This window comes from Dipodomys ordii, unplaced genomic scaffold, assembly GCF_000151885.1.
Source record: "Dipodomys ordii isolate 6190 unplaced genomic scaffold, Dord_2.0 Scaffold101, whole genome shotgun sequence".
NCBI lineage: Eukaryota > Metazoa > Chordata > Mammalia > Rodentia > Heteromyidae > Dipodomys > Dipodomys ordii.
Window position 1 is genome coordinate 1,430,763 of NW_012267317.1, and position 15,097 is coordinate 1,445,859.

At 51.5% G+C, this 15,097-nt stretch overlaps 1 protein-coding gene across 1 annotated transcript; it reads right to left on the reverse strand.

Annotated features, from left to right (window-relative positions):
* Positions 1-2,752: 2,752 nt before the first annotated feature.
* Htr5a (5-hydroxytryptamine (serotonin) receptor 5A, G protein-coupled) lies at positions 2,753-14,577 on the reverse strand. The gene is made up of 2 exons (XM_013027232.1): positions 13,837-14,577; positions 2,753-3,085 (listed from the first exon to the last, which is right to left on the reverse strand). Exons 1-2 carry the CDS (start codon positions 14,575-14,577, stop codon positions 2,753-2,755), a joined length of 1,074 nt encoding a protein of 357 aa, XP_012882686.1.
* Positions 14,578-15,097: the final 520 nt, after the last annotated feature.

A 15,097-nucleotide genomic window follows, 5' to 3' on the forward strand; every position in this document is an offset into this window, starting at 1 on the left:
AGATAGTGTCTCACTACGTGGCTCAAGCTGGCCTTAAACTTGCAATCTTCCTATCTCTACCCCTGAGAGCTGGAATTACAGGCATGCGCCATCACACCTGGCCTATCACACACACCTTTTTATGCATTCAAAGACACAGTGATGTAACAGACAACAGCGAGTTTTATTGCCCAAGAGACTTTGGAAATTTTGTAAAATAGAGACTTTTTAGAAACTGAGATGATATGAGTGAATTTGCCCCCAAATTCTTAAGTGATGATATTGGGGAGGCTGAAGTCTTAAGAGGTTGAAAAGGATGAAATAGATCACTCATGTGTTTAGCACTTACTGACAAGTAGGTTTGTTTATACCTAGTTGCAAAAAAGGGAGAGGAAATACTCATGCTCCTACTTGGTGTTGATCTTCAGATTCACCATACTGAGCTCCCTCACACGAGAAGCATTGCTATGTAAGAGAACAAAACAGTTCAGAGGTGGCTGGGGCATGGGTCAAGTGGTAGCGCACCTGCTAGCATGCACCTGCCTAGCAAGCACAACATTCTGAATTCAAACTCCATACCACCGCTGCCCCCCCCCACAATACCAGAAGGAAGTAAGGAAGGAGAGAGAAAGAGGGGGGGAGGGAGGGAGAGGGAGAGGAGGGAGAGAGAAAACATGGAAGGAAGGAGAGAAGTGAAGGAGGAAGGAAGGATAGAGGAAGGAAGGAAGGAGGGAGGGAGGGAAAGAAGGAAGGAAGAAGAGAGGAAAGAAGGAAGGATTAACTCTGAATTTCCACAGTTTAAACATTTTTTTGGGGGGGGTCTGGTCGTGGGGCCTGAACTCTGGGCCTGGGGGCTGTCCCTCAGCTCTTCAGCTCAAGGCTAGCACCCTAGCACTCTAGCCACAGCGCCACTTCCGGCTTTTTTCTTTTTGCTTATGTGGTGCTGAGGAATCGAACCCAGGGCCTCATGCATGCAAGGCAAGCGCTCTACCACTGAGTCACCTTCCCAGCCCAGTTTAAACATTTTTCAAGGGCTGCCTTCACGGGATCCAGGCCAGCCACAAACACAAATCCTTTCCCATTCTTGAAGTTGTGATCAAAGTAAAACGCCCTGACTGAAACAACTTAAGCAAAAACATGTTGTAATAAGCCGCTAGCGAGGTTGTGTATGATTCTTCAGGAAGAGGTTTCCTAATTTGCTTCTCAGTGTGGCCTGACTGACCCCGATGGAAGAGGTCATTTGAGGTGTTGTTCCAGAACTGTGAGCTGCAGGGTTTGGGAGGACTTCTCCAAAAGCAGCAAAGCGTGCCCTTCTGCCGAACACACAGCCGGTGGGACCCTGGTGATCTTCACAATAGCCCATCGTCTCTTTTCCACCCAGGGGAGCCCTCACATTGGGGAACGGGCGATCTGTCCACTGTCATAAAAGCTAACGCATCATAGATTGCTGTGAGCTAAAGTTTTGACCCTCGGGCTTGTCTCAGTGGCCACGGTAGTTAAGAGAAGTTACCAATCAACACATCAGAATTTTCCTGGGAACTGAGAATCCTGACATGTTGACACCACTCTGCCAGTCTGAAGATTGCTAGAGATGACGCAGATTGTCCACTGTTCTCGGGAGAAGTCAGCAGGCACACAGTTCATCATTCTGTGTGTGCATGTGTGTGTGCATACGTGTGTATCTGTCTGTCTCTCCCTCTCTCTTCATTCTTCAGTGATGTTTCTTTCTCCAGCGATGATGCTCAGTGCTCCCTCGAGCTGTCTCTGGAGAGGTGGATGGACCATGTTTTGTGTGACCAATGACAGTCTGTCAGCCCAGCTGAGGCCACATCAGACCATCGTCCGCCCAGTCCCTGACTTCCTAGCAGGCACTCAGGGACCGCAAAGCATCAATCCCAAGCCCATCATGATGGGTGAAGTGCTCAGGTCTGGTGACGTTCCCTGCATCGCTCCTTGTGAGACTCTGTTGAAGATGTCAACAGTTCGGTGACCATCACCGACCTCTGATCTCGTGGTCTAGGATAAAGGCCTTCACCCAGAAACATTGAAGAAATCTCACACTACTCCAAACCCTTAGCAAATAAGCAAGTTGGACAGATTCTCTGAAACAAGTAGATCTTTCTACTGCTTGTGCAGTTACTGCACAGAGAGAAGGGGAGTTGACCTTGGCTCTGACTGCCTGGCCCGAGCTGGTGAGCTGCATTTTGGGGCACTGGCCAGCTGTAACACTCCCCTCTTGGTGGTTGTATGTGTATGCACGCACTAGCCTCATGAGTGTGAGACTAGTTTGTGGTCAAATATTGGGAAATACCCAATACGTGTTAGAGCATACTGACTAAGCACAGAGAACCGAACTCGGAAGTGTGGACTATTCTAGAAAGCTGAGGGTCGTGGTCTAACATCCTCCATGGGCCCTCTGGACTTCCTTTCTCTTTTCTGCCCATCCTCCACCCGCCACACCATTCTGCCTCCTCGCTCTGCCAGCCACGTCTGACTCTGAGAGGACAGTGTCAGTGACCCGGCCGGAGGGGACTTGGGGAAAAGGGCACTTGACGGACCCAGTCCGAGGCTGTGGTACAGAGCGACACGTGTCACCGACCTGAGGCGCCCGGGCCTTGTGGGAGGACAGTGCCCCACGTGTGTGTGTGTGTGTGTGTGTGTGTGTGTGTGTGTGTGTGTGAAGGTCTCCCACGACCCTGGAGCACTGAGAGGATGAGCCCTGGAGGTGACGCAGCCCGCCAAGCGAGGGGAAGGACTTGCCCTCGATCTCCACTCAGTGTTGCTTAGAGAAGAAATTCTTGAAGGCGCTGCTGTAGTTCTTATTGAAGGCGGTGTAGATGAGGGGGTTGAAGAAGGAGTTGGAGTAGCCCAGCCAGAGGAAGATGCTCTTCCAGATGGCAGGGATGTCCCAGGAGCAGAGGGGGCTGACCAGCTCAGTGATGAAGAAGGGGATCCAGCACAACACGAACACACCGATGAGGATGCCCACCATCAGGGCCGCCCTCTGCTCCTTCTGCTCCCGCCACGACTCCCCCTCTGTGTGGAAGGTGACGGTGGAGTGGCGCACCGTGAATGCCATCTGGGGCTGCTGGGCGGCGTCCTTCACCTGCAAGACATGAGCGGGAGTCCTGTCACAGCCCCCTGCTCAGACCTGCCGGGGACGGGCTGTCCAAACCCAGAGAGCCATGGGCGTGAGCCCCACGGTCTGCCCCGAGAGGAGGCCGGGTGGATGAGGGAAGAAAGGAGGGACGGATGGCACCTGCCACCAGCCGTGGAAACCGGTGGGAGCTGGGTGGTTGCAGGGCCTCTTGGGAATGGAAGGGAAGCTGGAGCGTGCCCTGCCACTGTGGGCTGACCACCCAGCATGGGGCCCGTGGGATTCACCCCAAGGCACGCGAGGTTACAGTAAACCCATTACAAACCTGAAGTCTCTCCGGTTGAGAGTGCGTTTAACACAGCACCCTACCACGCACCCTAGCTCAGCAGCCGGGCCCTGCGGAGGTCGCAGGTCCCCTCTGTCATCGGGGCTGATAGACAGTGGCAGCTCGCTGCCTCTGCTCACATCATGACAGAAAATTCTACAGTGGGGTCCTAGCATGGGGAAACCAAAAGCTCAGATGTGTATCTCCCTCTCCCCTCTCTCTCCCCCCTCTCCTCCCCTGCCAGTCCTGGGGCTTGAACCCAAGGCCTGGGCACTGCTCCTTGGCTTTTTCACTCAAGGATAACGCTCTACCAGTTGAGCCCATACCTCCACTCTGGCTTTTTGCTGGCCCACTGGAGATAAGAGTCTCATGAACTTATCCTGCTTGGGCTGGCTATGAATTGTGATCCTCAATTCTCAGCCTCCTGAGTAGCTAGGATTTCCAGCGTGAGCCAACCAGTGCCTGGCCCTTTCACTCTTTTGTCCCAGCCCCTGGTAGCCGGGGAATCTGTGTGCTAAAGTCCCACCAAACCCCTGTTCACTTAGGACCAGATTCTCAAACCTTTATTTCACCTGTGTTTGTGTGAGTTGCTTCCAGAGCATTCAAATTTTCCACAACTTTTCCTTTAGTCTGAGAACACTACTGCTGTGTCTCCCATGCTCCGGTATCCAGGACAGGCCCTGGCCAGGCCATTCACGCCTCTGAGCTCACTGAGAATCTCTTCACAAACACCCAACGAGGGACAGAGTTGACCCTGACTTTTACTCGACTCTCCCCTGTGCCTCAGGCCCTCTGCAGAAGTTCCTGCGGGACTGGCCCCTGCTCCCTGCAGCCCTCATGAGGCGGGATGCCTGGGAGCAGATGCTCTTCTCTCTAGGCCAGTTCTGTTTTGAGGAGAATGAAATAAAGAACCAGCCTAAGTAGGCAGGAAATGTGACGGGGGGATTAACTGCATCAGCAGTTTCATTGACCCAGACAAACGCAGGGCAGCCACCGTCCGCACCGGGAGTGGGACCGCAGTGGGCCCATCTGGTTCTCCTGGGCCCCAGTGCAACCCCAAAGGAGAGTCACGCTTGTTCTCTGGGCTCACCACCTTCCAGGCTTGAGACCAGGCCTGCTACCCCGTCACTCCAGCCACGAACCCGCTGTGTGGCTCTGCGGAGAGGTGGAGTCAGAGGAACAGATTTCCACCATATGGAGGATCCTAGGAAGAAATGAGGGCGCAGGCGGTGGCTAACAACATGGTCAGAGTACGAATGACTACATTTGTGGGGAACATTTGCTGGCATTTACTTGAGAGACACTGAAACTTACACTATTGTGTGGTTTAAACAGAGATACATTTGGAAACAAACGGTCCAAACAATACAAACCTGGACAACCACATCCCAACCAAGAAAATGGGCTTTTCTGTACTCTACTTTCACCCCAGCATAGAGCCGGTCTCCACTCTCAACCAACATAGAGTCTGTCTCCTCTCACCCCGACATAGAGCCCGTCTCCTCTCACCCTGACATAGAGCCCGTCTCCTCACCCCGACATAGAGCCCGTCTCCTCACCCCGACATAGAGCCCGTCTCCTCCCCCTGACATAGAGCCCGTCTCCTCACCCTGACATAGAGCCCGTCCCCTCTCACCCCGACATAGAGCCCGTCTCCTCACCCCGACATAGAGCCCGTCTCCTCACCCCGACATAGAGCTTGTCTCCTCTCACCCCGACATAGAGCTTGTCTCCTCTCACCCCGACATAGAGCTTGTCTCCTCTCACCCCGACATAGAGCCCATCTCCTCCCCCCCTGACATAGAGCCCATCCCCTCTCACCCCAACATAGAGCCCGTCTGTGCTCTCACCCTGACATAGAGCCCGTCTCAGCTCCTCAATGCGTCACTTGGAACGTGTTTCATGGATTTGTGTGTGGACACATAAGCACAGTATTCCACCTATAAGAAAAAGAAAAACCTATTCCTGCCCTAAATAAAACTCAACCTGAGAGCGCACCCTGGAGCCTGTCTGCGCCGGTGGAGAGGGTGAGGGGTGTTGTGTGCGGGTCCTCCACGCACAGGCTCCTCATTCCCGTGACGCTGTGTCGTGGATGAGCCATGGGTGCTGCTCACACAGGGTGCTGGTCACAAGGGGGGCTGGTGACATGGATACTGTCTAGGAGTCTTGGGTCCATTTTATGTACACAAATAATCATGAGGCAGGAAAGTAGGGGCGGAGGCAAAGTGTTCTGAAGGTGAGAGGAGGGTCCGGGCAGCTGAGGATGGCCTCTAGACTACTGACCAACTAGGACTCCTGCGTCCCAGACAGGGTGGAGGGGGGAGGAAGGGGAGCAGGGGGAGGAGGGAGAGGGGGAGGCAGAGGAGGAGGATGACAGTTCAGACTTCTTCCTCCAAGACAGCAAGAAGTGTGCCTGGATGTCGGTAGCCCATTACAGTACTGGCGCTTTGGGACATCTCCACTGTCCGGCGTAGGGTCAAGTCACTGCCCACCTCACCCGGGGGGCGGGGCCTGCCCTCTGCGCACTTGCTCCAGGACTGTCAGAGGCGTTGCTTCCATGCCAGCTGCTCTCCCTTCCCAGCTCTTCAGAAGAGGAAGGACGTGGCCTCTCTTACGGCCTCCACTGCCCCTTTCTGCCTGTCCCTCAACACACGATTTGTCTTACGTGAGGATTTGTGTGTACGTTAGTCAACTCACATTTCTCAGAAAAGCGTGAAAAGCATAGAATGCTGCGCTTGCTGTGAAGCATGGACCCCGTCCTGGGCCATCTGCTGGGGTGTGTCCCCCACCTGGGGAGTTGCCCGTGGGAGGAGGGGAGCTGGCGGGGAGAGGATCTGACCCTTAGCCAAGTTCCAGGTTGCTAATACCTTGGACTTTTTTTTTTTTTTTACTCTGGCTTCCTGACCTACGGTCTTCTTAGATCTCAGCTCTTGGCTAATCAATAATTGCAATAAAACACTCGATTGAGTCTGGAGAATAGCCTGTATTAATTACTGTTCATACTTAGCATGCACAGTAGCAACGAGGTTCATGCCGAGTGGTAGAATGCCAGCCTTGAGCAAAAAAAATAATTAAGGGAAAGTGCTGAGGCCCTGAGTTCAAGCTTCCGGACTGGCATGTGTGTGTGTGTGTGTGTGTGTGTGTGTGCACACGCGCGCGCGCACACACACACACACACACTCCTCATAACTTTGTTTTTTTACTCTTTTTTTGCCAGTCCTGAGGCTTAACTCTGGGTCTGAGCTCTGTCCCTGAAGCTAATCAAGGGCCATGCAGTTCTAGGAATACACACTTGCAAACCAGTGAGTAAAGAGTCAGATCTCACTCCCCAGAACTGGGATGGAATCACCCTTAAAAATATGTCTGTGCACACAGCCCGGCTCAGCCCAAATAACCACACTGGAGCCATGTTGTCAGCGCCCCTCCCCCGCCCCTTCCCCGCCTAACCCCAGCCCCAGGCTCCAGGCCATGCGAGTTAGCCTGGGTAAGCCAGAGCCCTGAGCCTGGCCCAGGTGTGAGCCAGAGCCCTGAGCCTGCCTTTCCATCTCAGCTTCTGAATGGTAGTCCTGTTACCTGAGCCAGTTCTGGAAGTTTCGTGCTTTATGTTGAGGTTCCTTCACAGCATCCTTGGACCCCAGGAAGTCACTGGGCTCCAACCCACCCTCCAGTTCCGCAGTCCGAGGGGACGCTGGAGACCCGGTTCGCCTGGTCCTCTAGCTGCTTACTGCTCAGTTCACTTCACTGTCCTAGGAGTTATAACCAAATTTGTTCTTGCCCAGGATGGTTCAGCTGAGCTTGTATCAAATACGGGAGCTTGACTGAGAGTCTACCATTAGGCCATTGGTAACCTGCTCTCTGCCTGAGGCTTTGGTCTCTTGTTAGAGGTGTAGATACACGGTGCCATCCACCCACATCGTCCACAGCAGCTGATTCTGTTTCTGCTATGGCTTGTTTGTGTGTACAAGTCTTGTCTCCTAAGTTTTTCATTTGTCCCGGGACAGATTTTTCTGATGCTCATAAATGGAATTAAGTCCAGCCGAGCTACACCTGAGAGCTAACAGGACCTGAGCCCTGCGAATTTGTGAAAAAAAGCCATCAGGCAAACTCTGGGAAACGCTGGGGATGGCCTTCTTGGCCTGTGACTTGTGAAGACATACATGTGACTGAATTAGTTGGTTTTCAGCTCAGTGGGAGTGGAGAAGGGGTCATGTGATGCTCTCCTAGCTGCTAGAGACACCAAGGCCCTGAGGACCACCTCCACCTCCTCTTCATTCCCCTCCCCTCCCTCTCCTCCCCCTTCTCCTCTTCTCCCGCCTCCCCTTTCCATCCTCCCCCTCTCTATCCTTCTTCCCCTCCTCTTCCTTCCATCCCCCTCTTCCTCCTCTCCACCCCCCTCTCCCTTGTTCTCCTCTCCATCCCCTCCTCCCCCTTTTCATACCCCTCTTCCTCCTCCTTTTCTTCTTCCTCTTCCCCCTTCCCCTCTCCCCCCTCTGCATCCCCCTTTTCCTCCTTCTCTTCTTCGTCCTCTTTTTCCTCCTTCCTCTTTTTTGTGCCAGTACTAGAGCTTGAAATTGGGGCCTAAGCACTGTTCCTGAGCTTTTTTTGCTCAAAGGTAGTGTTCTATCACTCGAGCCACAACTCCGCTTCCGGCTTTTTTGGTGATTAATTGAAGATAACAGTCTCATGGACTTTCTTACCCCATTGGCTTCAAATCAAGATCCTCAGATCTCAGCCTCCTGAGCAGCTAGGATTACAGGTGTAAGCTACTGGTGCTAGATATTATTGTTGTTGTTTTTGTTGTTGTTATGCATCCTGGTTGGTCTGCACGGACATCCCACCTTCTCCTTTAAGGACTTACTTGCTATTTAAAAATTGCTTTATCCTCCCAAGTCTTACACTTTTCTTGACAAATGCCAAAAAACAATCATATAACCTCTGATTTTTAAAGTTTCAAAGATCTGTCCTCTTGAATCTGTTTGTTGTGGGTTTATATTCTGGTTTGTTTTATTTCCTTCTAGAACACACCACACGGTAAAGCTGCCATACAGACAGGATTAGAGCAGGTCAGTTTAGTATTCTAGACCTGAATTACAAGCTCTAAGGAAGACATTTCCTAAACCTCACAGAGGAAGAGGCACATGCATTAGAGGATTTAGAATTTCATTAGAGTACCAACCTGTTACTGTCTAGATCTTTACTAACTAGTTCCATTCACTGAACTCTCCTCAGATGGGGGGAAAACCTCTAAAGATGGAAGTGATAGAGAAGAGTTATGTAACCCAGCTGTACAGATAGACATAAGATAGAACATACATGACACAAGGCATATCTGAAGCATTTCTCCTAAGGGAAGATTGCAGAAAGGTACAAAACTGAAAAGCAAATAAAGAAAAAAAAACTAGTTTCAGAAAACTTTCCAGCAAATGTTTATGTGTAAACCCAACAACCAAAGTGTAGTCTTGTCCTTCTGCACAGGGAATCAGTCATGAGTGAGGGACTCTGACAAGAAGAAGTAAGCTGAAGTGCAACGCTGCCCTGGGAGAAAATACCCAATACAAGGCAAATTTCCAGATAACCTGTGGAAGTAAAGGGACGGGAATCAATACAAGATATGGCTTTCTAGCTGGATGAACCAAAAACACCTCTGTTCTCAGAGATTTGGGAGCCTACATAAAAATCTGCATGTCAATAATCAATAGATGAACACATACATGCACATACACACGTGCGCACACACACATTCATCAGAAAGATCCTTGAGAAAACAAAGGTTCCATATTGGCTAACAAGCAAAATGAACGCCATCCAAACTCCACTCAATGAAGCCACTCACAGGAGACACCACAGACCAACAGTGCCCGTCCGCCTACACTTCCAAGAGGAGTTGTCTGTAATTGCGGGTGTCATTCTTGTTTATGGGGACACCCTATAAGCAACACTTCCACTTGAGAACAGCAGATGGCTCATTGTAAAAACTTAAAGTTATCTGAAAGGCAAAAACAAAAGTTGATTTGCAGCAAGTTTTTTTTTTTTTTTTCCAGTCCTGGGGCTTGAAGTCAGGGCCTGGGCTCTGTCCCTCAGCTTCTTTTACTCAAGGCTAGCACTCTATCACTTGAGCCCAGTGCCACTACTGGCTTTTTCTGCTTATGTGGTACTGAGGAATCGAACCCAGGGCTTCCTGCATGCTAGGCAAGCGCTCTACTACTAAGCCACATTCCCAGTTCCTGTAGCAAGTTTTTAAAAATTAGAGACTGAGAAAACTTTAATGAAATGACTGGTTATCAGCCAGATGCCTACAACTCGAAATGTGCTGTGGCCTCACACACCATCAGATTACTGGTGCCGTCTACACAGATAGCAACGGTCCCTGAATCCCTCAGGGGAAGAGATTCCACAAACAGGAGATGCATCAGAGTTGAGTGCAACATTTCCTTTTATACAAGGAGGAACAGAACACACTGAGCTCAGCTCTGGCCGGATTTATGAGACATCACAGCAACTACCAAAGAACCACAGCCTATTCCTAACAGCCACCAAGGCTTTGCCTCCTTGCCTAGAGGAAGTCAAGCTATCAATTAGATTAGTCAGCACATCTTTGGAACCATCTGCTGAGGGCTTGAAATCTTCTGTAATAAGATGTAATAAGCCTATGTAATAAGCCCCCATTACCCCCTGACTACCTAGCATTTCCTACCCTTTGAACAACAACCTGTTATTTCTCCTTCTCCTTACACCTGTCAGTGTAATATTCATGACCTAGTACTTCTGTCATTCTTAGCGAATGAAGAAGAAAACCTCATGATTCATCTCTGTAGTTGAGGTGATCCCACCTCAAACGGAAATTTGATAGTCCAGAGCCAAATTCCAAATAAATGTTGTTTGCAAGATGAGTATTATATCAAAGATAACAAGACAACACCAGTTTGACATGTAAATTGTCTAGTCTGTCTTGTAGTTTTCTTAGAAGAAGCTGAGCACAGTGGAAACTACGTCTCTGCCCAGGGCATATCTACTTATTAAAAAGATGTATATAAAGTAATAGCTAGAGCAGCTCCAGGATAATTCACCTGTGCTATATGCAAAAGAAACATCTTCTTTGGGTACCTAAGAATAAATAAGGAATGTAAGTTACTTGGTACCAAATAATAATTCAACAATTCAAATCTGAGGCCTTCAGGGACCCCCAGAACAGATGCATGAATCTGCTATGTCAAGAACCCTGGGGTTGGCTGGATGGGTTTGTGAATTTTGGAGGACACTTGCCAACAGAACATGTACTACTTTTCTAAAATGTATCACATCTTCTGTACAGGACTCTCCATCCCGTGCTCAAATAAAGCTCCTCAAAGTCATCCCAGGAAACGAGTATACTGTCAGTCAGGATGTAAGCTCAACTGTTCCAAGATCTGACTCTCCAATACCTCCAGTGGACTGTATCTCTTTACAGGGAGCCCCCAAAGAGCACTCTTCCAGAGCATTCCATCCATCTATCAGACTTAGATAAACAGAGGTCATTATTTTGTGAACAGTACCTAACTGCCCAGAAAATAAGAGCAAGAATGAGCCAGTAGGAAGAGTTTCCACACAGCAAAAGAAACAATTACCAGAACCAGGATTCAATCCACAGAGTGGAAGAAAACCTACACTGCTATTCAATGAATAACAGATTCATATCCAGAAAACACAAAGAACTCAAAAGATTAAACCATAAAAGAATAAAGAATCTCGTTAATAAATGGGCAAGCAAATTGAAGAGACAGTTACAAAAGAATATAAATGGTTAATCGACACATGAAGAAATCCTCAGTATCTCTAGCCATAAAGCAAAAGCAAATAAAAAACCCCACAGATATTGATGAGGAGACACTGTTGATAGGAATGTGAACTTGTGCAACCACAATGGAATCAGATCCTCCAGAAGCCGACACCACAGCTACCTTATGACACCACCCACCCCAGACCATTAATGGGTGTGTATCCAAAGGAATGTAAGTTGGTACACAGAAGAGCTCCTGCACGCCTGTGTGTATTGCAGTGCTGTTCACAATAGCTAGTCTGTGGGATCAGCCAACAGATGAATGGATTAAAGAGTGAAAACACAAATACCATGGGATTCCACAGCCATAAAGAAAATGAAATTATGTCCTTTGCAAGGAAGCAGCTGGAAGTGGAGATCAGCAAGTTGAATCAGATAATCAAACCCCAAAAGCCAGATACCACAGGCTTTAGCTCATTTGCAACATCTGGACTTTGAAGTCAAACATATACACATACACATGCACACATATACACAGGCAGATCACAACTGGTTCAGGAGAAAGAGGTGGAGGAGAGGGGGATAGCATGGTGAAGGGGGAATAGCATCAAAATACATCATGTCTATTTATGAAGATGGCATAAAGGATCTTATCGAAAGTGGGTAGGGGCGAGGAAACAGAGAAAGGGAGTTATTAAGATATAATATATGCCAAATACCAAGCAATATAATCATTGTAAATAATACCTACATTGGCTGACATAAGAAATTATGCAGTCCAGGAAGTGGTGCTGTGGCTCAAGTGGTAGAGAGCTAGCCTTGCATGCATGAGGTCCTGGGTTTGACTCCTCAGCACCACATAAACAAAAATAAAAAAGCCGGAAGTGGCGCTGTGGCTCAAGTGGTAGAGGGCTAGCCTTGAGCTGAAGAGCTGAGGGACAGTGTTGTCCAGGCCAAGAGTTCAAGCCTCATGACTGACAAAAACAAAAAACAAAACAAAATCCTAATCCATATATTCATGACTAATAGTACCACCATACATTTTTATTAAATGCAGAGTAGAATCATTTGGAAACAAAACCTCAGCTGGTAAAGAAACAGGAAAGGAGTGATATGGTTTCCCTAGGTAACTCTGGGAGTTGGTGATAGAACTGCATTTAGAAACGACACCCACTGCTTCAGAGCTAGGAGGAAGCCTGGTTTGTAATTAACCCTTCCATAGAACGTAAGACAGAGGCAGCCCCGATTATATCTAGAGCTGTGGGTAGAGGCCTTGCAGAGCCAAGAGAGCTCTTCTCAAAAGTGATTGGGCAGAGAGAAAGAAGAAACTGGTGTGTGTGTGTGTGTGTGTGTGTGTGTGTGTGTGTGTGGAGAGAGAGAGAGAGAGCACGAGAGCACACACACATGAAAGGGATCATAACACTTTGCTTCTGCTATCATGAAAGCAGAGAAATGAAAACAAACCTTATCTTTCCTTTCACAACAGGGCCTGAGAGACAACTGTGATTGGTTCCCTTCTCCCTGGTAGAAAATGATTTCTGTGGAAGGGGTGGTGCAGGTGGCTGCTTCTCATGCCCCTCACGCCCGTCCCCTGCAGTATGGGCGGACTTGCACAGGGACCCCAGCTCTGAGCACTAGCATTCTTACCCATTAACACGCCTGTTTGGTACAGAGATTAAATAGGCGAGAGTTTTCAAAACCCAGCTCTGTGGACATCTGAGCCAAGCATTCTCTGTTGCAGGTGCCGCCCTGTGTTGTATGGGCTGGGCGTGTTAGAAGCCGCCCGCATGCCATTCCCCACGGCTTCGCTGCCAGATGTGCCTCTGGTCAGTCCGCAGGTTCTAAACCAGCCTTGGCTGTTCTAGATAAAAGGGCACGTAGCCCTTTCTCTTCTCTCTTGGAGAATGATGTGCTGCCCTCCTCTCCTAAATACACTTCTGGTCCCTCTAATCTTATGTGACTGGGCATGTTCAGAATTAGCTATATTTCAGAGCTCACAGAGGAAGCTTGTGACCTCGCTAGACTGAAGCCTGTGTGGAGAACACTCTATCACTATTATTATTTTACTATTGAACAATACTCATCCAATGCCCTTAGTTAGTGCACTAGCCATATTAACCGATAACGGAACCTGGGGGGCCAGCCGGAGCTGGATGCGGACGGCTTCCAACCTGGCTGGGATGGGAGGACTTCCGGTGAAAGCCAGCCCGGGCGGAAGGATGCGTGTCTCCAGTTGGCTAGCGAAAGAGCTGGTGGGACTCCTGCCCAGCCCCAACACCAGCAAAGCCAAGACGAGACAACCGCAAAAAGTCCGTCCCATGTCTATCTAGAAATCAAGCCTCAAGACGCGACGCGCCCTTCGATCGGAGAGGAAGCGGTGAGCGCGCGGCGGCCTCTCCCCAGCGGCCTCTCCCCAGCGGCCTCTCCGGAGCTCCACTTACTTTCTGTTTCCTTTTTCTTATTTTTTCGTTTTGTTGTATTTTTTTGTTACCCGTCCCGAGGCTTGGATCAGGGCGTGGACACTGTGCCTTAGGGTTTTCTGTGTTTTGGGTTTGTGGACATGAGGCCCGGGCGCCCGGCTAGAGCGCACGGAGGAGCTGTGCACAGAGCCGGAGCCCGCGCCCGCGCCCGCGCCCGCACAGGGCAGGGCGGCCGGGGTCACGCCGCGCCCGCACCCACCTGCACAGCCTCGGGCAACGACGACACGCTGTTGGTCTTCTTGGCGCCCACGCGGAGCCTGGCGGCCTTGTAGATCTTCCAGTACACGAAGAGCACCACGCAGAGCGGCAGGTAGAAGGCGCCCACGGTGGAGAACACGGTGTAGGAGGGCTCGCGGCTGACCTGGCACTGCGCGCTGCGCTCCGAGTACGTCTCCCCCCAGCCGAAGAGCAGCGGGGCCAGCGAGATGACGGCCGACAGCGCCCAGGTGAGCGCGATCATGGCGTTGGAGGTGCGCCTGCGCGCGCGCAGCGTGTACTCCAGGTGCCGCGTGGTGGACCAGTAGCGGTCCAGCGCAATGGCCGTCACGTTCCAGATGCTGGCCGTGCAGCAGAGCACGTCGCACACCACCCACAGCTGGCACAGCCGCCGGCCCAGCTGCCAGCGGCGCCCGGCCAGCTCGTGCGCCAGGCTCAGCGGCATGACCAGCGCGGCTACCAGCACGTCCGAGACGGCCATGGACGCCACCAGGTTGTGGGGCACACGGTGGAAGGTGCGCACGCGGAGGATGGTCGCCAGCACCAGCAGGTTCCAGGCGAAGGTGGCGGCCACCAAGAAGCCCAGCAAGGTGAGGGCCAGCACCCCGAAGACCGAGAGGAAGGGCACGTCGTGGTGTGCGGCATAGGCGTCCCGGCTGCCGTTGGGCTCCAGAGAGGGCACGGTGCCCAGGAGTGAGGAGGTCAAGTTCGCAGTCAGGTTCATGGCTGGGGCTGGGGCTGGGCTCGGAGCCCTGGCGTCTGCGAAGAGCGTGCTCGGCCCAGGTGGCGGGGTCCGCCCCAATCTGAGGGCTCCCAACAGCTGGCGAGGGTTCTGGGACGGTCCCGATCCAGCGGGTTTGGCCCCCACCTCCTTGGGGCGAGCGTCCCGGGGAGATGGCGCGGAGAGGAGGGATCCGGACTGAGGGGCTCCGGGCGGAAGGGCGGAGGGGTGCTGAGCTGCCTGGAGCCCTCACCGGTCACAAAAGCCGGCAACCCGTGCCGCAAGGCCCGGGCCGGGTCCTCACCTGGGGGCCCGGGTCCTCTCCGGGGCTGCGGCTGCGGTCTGGCGGCTCAGAGCCGAGCGTCGGCGGGGCGGTGGGGCGGGCCGTGCGCGGGTGCCCGGAGCCCCGCCACCGCGTCAGTCTTGATCTCCAGGCTGCTGAGGCTAGGCGCTGCAGAAGCCAGGCGGGTACCTGCTTCCCGCGGCTTCCTGCACCCGGCCCATCCGAGGCTCCGGAGAGCAG